The sequence below is a fragment of the Cyprinodon tularosa genome, unplaced genomic scaffold, assembly GCF_016077235.1.
Source record: "Cyprinodon tularosa strain WSP-4 unplaced genomic scaffold, ASM1607723v1 ctg31, whole genome shotgun sequence".
Classification (NCBI taxonomy): Eukaryota; Metazoa; Chordata; class Actinopteri; order Cyprinodontiformes; family Cyprinodontidae; genus Cyprinodon; species Cyprinodon tularosa.
The window spans coordinates 2,376,197-2,384,851 of record NW_024039019.1 but is presented as its reverse complement, the minus strand read 5'-3'; the positions used below and the strand labels follow the sequence as shown (position 1 = coordinate 2,384,851).

Below are 8,655 nucleotides of genomic sequence, written 5' to 3'. Positions count from 1 at the left end.
TAGCGGCGCCGGAAGGCAGGACTTCCCGTGGAGCAGAGAGAGAGAAGGCGCTAAAACAAGAAGCAGCATGGCATCCGACAGCAACATGGCTAACGTTAATGGGAAGGAGGCTGCTTCCCTCAACGGAGAGCCGGTGGTGAAGCGGCTGAGGGAGAACGTCCAGCAGAACGTGTCGCTCCGGACCCCAAAGGAGCCCCAGAACAAAGTGACCGTGGTGCTCGGAGCTCAGTGGGGCGACGAGGGCAAAGGAAAAGTTGTGGACTTGCTCGCAATGGATGCGGATATTGTTTGCAGGTGCCAGGTACTAAACCCCACCGAACCGTTAATATCACGCTTTCTGCTCCCGGCATATGTATGTTATTTATTTGGTTTTAATCTAAGGATTATATTTCCACCGATGAGTGAAAGTCGGGATGTTTTTTTTTTTTTTTTTTTTTGCTGCTTTTGCATATTCATGACGTCACCAGACCCAGCCCGGATGTGGGAAAGCTAGATCTCCAGCTACCATTTATCTTTTATTTAGTTTAACTTTACACATTCAATCACGACTGGGTTATGATTAGAAAGCCGAACGCCTGACCTCCAACAGCCGATAAGCGTTTCCACTGAATGCACCGTTATATAAGCAGCTGTCTTCGCTCAGGGACATTTAAACACGTGTTAAAATGACTAACAGCGGCACTGCAGCTTGATCTGACATTGATGATGATGTTTTTCCTACCTAAGGTGTCTGTTTTGTGTTTGCAGGGAGGAAACAATGCAGGGCACACTGTGGTGGTGGATGCAGTGGAGTATGACTTCCACCTGCTGCCCAGTGGTGTGCTTAACAAGAAGGCCACCTCATTTATTGGTATGTTTTTATTTAATTCAAGATCAGAAGATGGTGGGTGATTAAAAAAAAACAACAAATTAATTAGGGAAAGACAACATCCTACCCCAGAGTATCCTTATCTCATCACCAGCCACACTTCAGGAAGAGATAAGGACTCTCTATAGTAAGCAGAGGGAACTGAATGATGTAAACAACTATGCAAAGTGGAGCAGAAGCTGAACTCAACCCTATTGACCCAGTTTAGCTTCACTGGAGCTGATAAATGGACTCCATTTACGCTCCATGTTTTCACACCCTGTAAACTTTTGAAATAATCAGACTAGATGCGGTCATGAAGGCGTCATGAAGCATTTTGACATATTACCAAACAGCATTGATGCTATGTCACTGAATTCTAACACCTGCTTTGAGGCTATTGACAGACAACAATTTCTTTTATAACGTTTCTATGAATAAGTGTTTTTGTTGTTGTTCTTAATTAGCAGGATTAGTTCTGTAAAAAAGTTCTGTTTTGAGAATTTACAAGATCATTTCTAGAAGAAAAACCCAAAGTTTTATTTTTTTTTTATAATAAAAACTGATGTTTAATTGACAAAATAATTTTTATAAAAATGTATAAAAACGTTTTTTTTTTAATTAACAGAATTAGTTTTATTAAAGACAATAGTAAAAAAGCTCTGTTTTGAGAATTTACTTTATTTCTATAAAACTATCATTTTTATAATTAAAAAAATCTGATTTTTAATTCACAAAATATTTTTAATAAAAATGTATAAAACTTTTTTTTTTTTATTAACAGAATTAGTTTAATAAAAAAAAAGTTTTGTTTTGAGGATTTAAAAGATGATTTCTATAAAAAAAATATATATAAATTTATATAGATTTATATAAATATAAATCTATTTTTCAATTAATGAGATGATTTTTATTTAAAAGAATATAAAACTTTGTGTTTTTCAGAATTAGAGATTTTTTTTTTAATAAAAAAACATTTTGGCTTTCTTCATAACTAAGAGACAAGAGAATTTCCTAGAATCTGAATCCCAAAAGAAAGTAAAAATGAAAAAATAAACTCAAAAATACAAGAAAAAATACAAACGAGACATGCTGAAGCTTTTTTGAAGAAAAGGCGTCTCTTGCTTAGAAATCTTCAATGCCAAGAGTAACGCAACAAATCATAGCAGCTTTTCTCATTAATTCAGAAAAAAATTTTTTTACTTGTTTTTTTTAAAAATATCTTGTTAATTTAGAAAAACGTTTGAAATGATGGTTTGAAAATGAATTCGAATTTATATAAATCAAGTGAAAACAGAAGAAAAGGATGATACAAGCAAATTGAAACAAATATATTATTTTCTGATCAAATTAGTCCTGCGTGGTGAAAGCTTCTCTTTTGGCCGTAGACTATTCCATAATGCTCAATCTACCGTAATGACCCGAATATAGGAGAACCCTGATTATAAGATAGGGTTGTCACGATACTAAACTTTTCAACTCGATACCGATACTAAGGAAAATATTCGATACTCGATACCATTTTCGATACCACAAGGATAAAATTTCAACAGAAATATTTTGATTAATAATTAAAATACAATAAATAAATACAATAAAAATTAAGAACAACATTTTGAGGTTGTTTGCTGTGCACAGTATTTAGCAAGCTTGATAAAAAACTTACAAAATTAAAATTAAGTTTTCCTTCCTTGGCTATGCTTTGCACACATAACAATAACACTAGCCAAACCGGTTAAGAAACAAAAATAATTCTCAGCAGCTGCACCTGTTACAAAAAAAGTCTGAAACTGAAAAGTGCGTAGAATTATTCAATCACAGTGTTCAGAAAGTGCATTTTCCTCTATTCTGCACTTTAGATGAATGACTGTTTAGGTGTGACTGGTACTCGATACTTTTGAAAATGAGTATTGTATCCGGATACAACATTTCAGTATCGATACTTTTTTGAGTATCGATACTTTTGACAACCCTATTATAAGACAACCCCCTCTTACCAGGATCGGTTTTTAAGAGCCAAACAAAAAGAAATAAATGAAAATGAAAGATAAACCAAATTTATTTGATAAAAAAAAAAAACTATTTTATATTGAAGTGCTAATAATATTTCATTGAAAGATTTGTGCAATTCAGCAAAATAAAAAAGAATGGAAAAAAAAAGAAAGTGACTCATTTAAGTGAATTCTTGCAACACTTCAACTCGAATGCAATCTGAACTTTGCTCATGGAACGTCTTAAACCTGCATGAGCCTTTTTTTCTCAGTCGAACTTATGGGTCCAGCCTTGGCGTGTCTCATCAAGGTTCTGGAACCGTCTCATTGAAAGACGAGTGAAAACAGGGTTTGCATTTTTCTGCATGCCTTGTCTGACAAGTCTTCACTTTATGACTGCTGTAATATTGTTTCTTTTGTTCATCTTTTACTCAACTTTGTACCATCTGCCTATGTTTAATGTTGCTCCATCCAGCTTCAATAAATGGAAGGAATAATTAGTTTGAATGCATTAAGGATGTTGAATATTTCCTCCTTGTTTGTAAACAGGTAATGGAGTGGTGATCCACCTGCCTGGTCTGTTTGAGGAGGCTGAAATGAATCTGCGGAAGGGCAAAGGTGAAACGGTGTCTCTTGTTTTTCCAGTCAGACCACAGAGATTTCAGTTATTAACACAGATCAGGCCACAATTGAATGCTTTCTCTGTTTTCTGCAGGTCTACAGGGATGGGAGGAGAGATTAAAGATTTCTGATCGGGCCCACATTGGTTAGTCTGCACTCTTGGCTCTTTCATTTTCAGGTTTTTGATCGAGAAGTCTCTTTTTCTGATTGGACTCTTTCCACCTCTAGTGTTCAACTTCCATCAAGCTGTTGATGGGATCCAGGAGCAGCAACGGCAGCAGCAAGAAGGGAAAAAGTATGTCTTTATTTGCCTGAAAAATATGTCTGCGACTCCAGTTTTTACTTCTGTTTTTTTTTTTTTTTTTTTTCATTTCCGTGTCATTTTTTTTTCCAGTTTGGGGACCACTAAGAAAGGCATCGGACCGGCGTACTCTTCCAAAGCAGCTCGGAACGGTCTCCGGGTCTGTGACTTGGTCTCAGATTTCGGCGTTTTTGAAGAGAAGTGAGTGGATTGTTCTGGTTATTATCTCAATATATGTAACTGGCGGACCTATACCTACAGTCATATGAAAAAGTTTGGGCATCCCTATTAATCTCAATTATTTTTATTTCTAAATATTTGGGTGTTTCCAACAGCTATTTCATTTTGTTATATCTAACAACTGAAGGACGCAGTAATATTTCAGTATTGAATTGAGGTTTTTTGGACAACAGGAAATGTGCAATATGCATTAAAATAAATTGGCAGGTGGAAAAATGTGGGTACCTTAACCATTTTATTGATTTGAATACCCTTAACTACTTTTCTCTGACTTATTGAAACACAAAATTGGTTTAGTAACTTCATTAAGATTTGAACTTCAAAGCCAGGTGTATCCAATCATGAGAAAATGTATTTAAGGTGGCCAGCTGCAAGATGTTCTCCTGTTTGGATCTCCTCTGAAGCTTCATTACCTCAAAACAACTCTCAAATGATCTGAAAACAAAGATTGTTCACATAGTCGTTCAGGGGAAGGATGCAAAAAGTTGTCTCAGAGATTTAAACTGTCAGTTTCCACTGAGGAACATAGTAAGGAAATGGAAGACCACAGGATCAGTTCTAGTTAAGCCCAGAAGTGGCAGGCCAAGAAAAATATCAGAGGGGTAGAGAAGAAGAAAAGTGAGAATGGTCAAGGACAACCCACAGACCACCTCCAAAGACCTGCAGCATCATCTTGCGGCAGATGGTGTCACTGTGCATCGTTCTACTGTATGGGAGAGTGCGACAGAAGCCTTTTCTGCAAGCAAACCACAAAAAGAATCGCTTGAGGTATGCAAAGGCAATTCTTTTTGACAAGCGAGCTTCATTTTGGAGTAAGGTCTTTTGGACGGATGAAACAAAGATTGAGTAGTTTGATAATGAAAAGGTGTTATGCATGGCGGCAAAAGAAACACAACATTCCAAGAAAAACACTTGCTACCCACTGTAAAATTTGGTGGAGGTTCCATCAGGCTTTGGGGTTGCGTTGCCAATGCTGGCACTGGAAATCTTGTTAAAGTTGAGGGTCGCATGGATTCCTCTCGATATCAGCAGATTCTTGAGAATAATGTTCAAGAATCAGTTACGAAGTGGAAGTTACGCCGGGGATGGATATTTCAGCGAGACATTGATCTAGAACACCGCTCCAAATCTCAGTTATTCATGCAGAGGAACAATTTTAATGTTCTGGAATGGCCATCCCGATCCCCAGACCTGATCGTTGAACGTCTGTGGGATGATTTAAAGCATGCTGTCCATGCTCAGCGACCATCAAACTTAACTGGAATTGTTTTGCAAAGAAGAAAAGGATCCAGGAACTCATTAAAAGCTACAGGAAGCGACTAAAGGCTGTTTTTGCAAAAGGAGGATCTACTAAATATCAATGTCTCTCTTTTTGCTGAGGTTCCCGTATTTATGCACCTGTCAAGTTTTGTTTTGATGCATATTGCACATTTTTGGTTAGTCCAATAAACCTCAATTCAATACTGAAATATCACTCTGTCTATCAGTTATTCGATATATCAAACTGAAGTAGCTGTTGCAAACACCCAAATATTTAGAAATAAAATTAATTAAGATTAATAGGGGTGACCAAACCTTTTCATATGACTGTAACTTAGCCTCCTAACGAAGTTTTAAAAAGCAACATTTGGATTTATTTTTGATCAGAATGCATTTTTTTTTTGTCGTCAGGCGTTTATCTAAACCCTGCTTGTTGTGATTTGGGGCTTGATGCTCTTTCTGTCTGGTTGGAATTCCAATATCTACCAGTTTACTATTGACTAGAGCTCCAATGGCAGCTGGACCATCCTTGAACATTATAACCATTTCTTTTTTCACAAGGGGGTTAAAGTTTTTGGGAGAAAGTTGTTTTGAACGACTTGGATGTTCCAGCTGGATAAACATCCCAAATGCAGGTTAAAACTGTCAGTAAAACTGATAAACCGGCATATGCTGAGCTTTTAAAATCAACCAGACCTGTTTAAGGCTTCATGAATCAAAACCTTTATGTGTAAATAATTGAAACCTATTTCATAAAACTGAAAAGAAAAAAAAGAAAAAAAAAAATACAGTCATGTAGTTTACCAAATGAAATCAGCAGTTTTAGTTAGAAAGGCCTATTAGCTATATGTTCTTTGGCCAGCAGGGGGCAGCACCTTTCTACAGCCCAGAATCAGAGCTCTTGGGTCTTCCTGCCTTAATCTCATTGCTTCTGTAAAATTCAGGTTCAGTTGAATAAAAAAGGGACTTTATGAAGATTATTAAACATCTGTTTGGTTTGCAGGTTCCGAATGTTGGCTGATCACTTCCTAACCATGTATCCAAACCTCAACGTCGACATTAATGAAGAGCTGAAGCAGCTGAAGGTAATTTCTAACAATCTGTGTCTTAAATTTATCCTTATATTAGCCCTACATTCAAAACATCAAAAAGTTGATTAGAAATTAGACCAGGATGGATATCTGGGTATAATACAAATATTGTGATTGTGTTGAAGGAATACGCAGAGAAACTGCGGCCTCTGGTGACTGATGGTGTGTACTTCATGCACAAAGCCCTCACTGGTCCTAGTAAGAAGATCCTAGTGGAGGGAGCCAATGCCGCCCTGCTGGATATTGACTTTGGTGAGCAACATAGAATGATTAGGAAGAAAATGTTCCAGTTAGTGTTTCTAATCAATGTGTTCCTCTTTAGGGACGTATCCTTTTGTGACGTCGTCCAACTGCACCGTGGGAGGTGTGTGCACCGGACTCGGCGTGCCACCGTCGTACGTTGGCCGGGTCTACGGCGTCGTTAAAGCCTACACCACCCGTGTGGGTGTCGGCGCTTTCCCGACAGAGCAAGATAACGTGAGTGAGAAACTGCTTTACATCTGCCCGATGAGTAAAAGGAGTCATAATGTTCATAAAGCTTTAGAATCGCTTCTCTCTCTTCTGCTTGGGGGGATGAGGTGAGGAAGAGTCAGAGAATGAGGGAAGAGAAGATGATGATTAGTTCTCATTGGACTGCAAGAAAAAATGAATTTTCATGATTTTAACAACCAGCTGCTCACAAACCTAGCGAATAGTTATCTTACTGGAAAACATCAAATCCCGAGTTAATGTGCTGCTGTAGTTTTATTTCCTTAGGAATCAAATGAATTGTTTAATTTACCTGCTTGATTTGCAGGAGGTCGGAGACCGTTTGCAGGAAAGAGGCAGAGAGTTCGGCGTGACTACAGGCCGGAGGCGGCGCTGTGGTTGGCTGGACCTGATTTTGGTCAGATACGCCCACATGGTCAACGGCTTCTCAGCGTAAGGAACCTTTATAGGAGAAAAGTTTCCCTACTTTGGCTCCTAGAGCTCATTAAAGCGATGGTCTCGTTTGTGCAGGATCGCTTTGACCAAGCTGGATATCTTGGACACACTGCCAGAGATTAAAGTGGGTGTGGCCTATAAGATTGATGGAGAGCCCCTGCCCAGCTTCCCAGGTGAGTGGTTCCTCTAACCGTTTAGGATTTCCTGGATCTCTTGGGAAGTAAAAACTGTGTATTTAGCAGTGTTTTCCAAATGTGAATTATTGAAATATTAAAAACTAATTAAAGCCTTAAAGTAGACATGTCTATTACTCATTTAAGATTCAGTAAAGACGCTGATTTTGTTTTGGTTTAGAAACTGATGCGTTTTGGTCTTAGCTATTCTCTTTTTTTTTCTTGCTGTTTTGTCGCAGCTAACATGGACATCCTGACGCGGGTGTCTGTGGACTACGAAACGCTGCCCGGCTGGTGCTGCAGCACGGAGACAGCCAGGAGCTTCGAGGAGTTGCCTCCACAGGCACAGAATTACATTCGCTTTATCGAGAACTTCCTCCAAGTGCCAGGTTGGTAAAGAGATCTTCCTGCATTAATGGAGAAACCGGAGCCAAGCCAGGCCGCTTGGCTCCGCCCAGAACCCTGCCAGTCGCATCCTTAATGCTGTTCCTTTCTCCTTTCAGTGAAGTGGGTCGGAGTGGGAAAGTCCAGAGAAAGCATGATCAAGCTGTTCTGATCCCTGCTTCCCATCAGCAGACGACATTTCACACAAAGGGAGGAGATGGAGACGCACCAGCAAGACCACCTACCAAAGCTTTTAGCCGCTGCTCGTGTGCCACAGTAACAAGAAGTCTTGATCTGATTTATGCATTCTACACTTTGACCTCTATATGACCTTAGGGTGTTAACTTTTAAAGCGGAATCATAATGGACCCGTTCCAGTAGTAGTCCGATAAAGCACATTTTTCTTTTAGCTGTTGAAAGTTATTGATATAGTCAACATTTCTTCACCTCACAGATCTATTTTTACATTTTAAGAGGCACTGATGAACAGATGTAGAAGCCTCCGGATGAGAAGGACTTCCAAATAAAAGATTATATTTGTTACATGATAGAAAAATTATGATTACCCCTGGTATAGTCTTTTTTTTTCTGTTTAACTGATTTTAAGGCATTATTGCATCTCAATTGTTAAGTTTGTAGATAATTTGTGTGACGTGTGACTGAACAAAGCTTTGAATAAGAATCCAGAGCAAAAAAAGTGGTCGTCACATCCTTGCAGAGACGAGCTTTGGAAGTCGGGAAATGTTCAGATCGTGGATTGAAATGTACAAACTTGTTCCAGAGCTTGTTTTGAAAATTAAAGAAACCCATCATGCGTATTTGT

General features: G+C 38.4%; 1 protein-coding gene across 1 annotated transcript; it reads left to right on the top strand.

Moving 5' to 3' along the window:
• adssl (adenylosuccinate synthase, like) lies at positions 1 to 8,655 on the top strand. The gene is made up of 13 exons (XM_038292289.1): positions 1 to 301; positions 748 to 850; positions 3,388 to 3,456; positions 3,554 to 3,604; positions 3,688 to 3,754; positions 3,854 to 3,961; positions 6,264 to 6,345; positions 6,477 to 6,603; positions 6,674 to 6,828; positions 7,148 to 7,272; positions 7,351 to 7,448; positions 7,688 to 7,837; positions 7,952 to 8,655. The coding sequence occupies exons 1-13, from the start codon at positions 68 to 70 to the stop codon at positions 8,002 to 8,004; spliced, it is 1,422 nt and encodes a 473-aa protein (XP_038148217.1). The 5' UTR covers positions 1 to 67; the 3' UTR covers positions 8,005 to 8,655.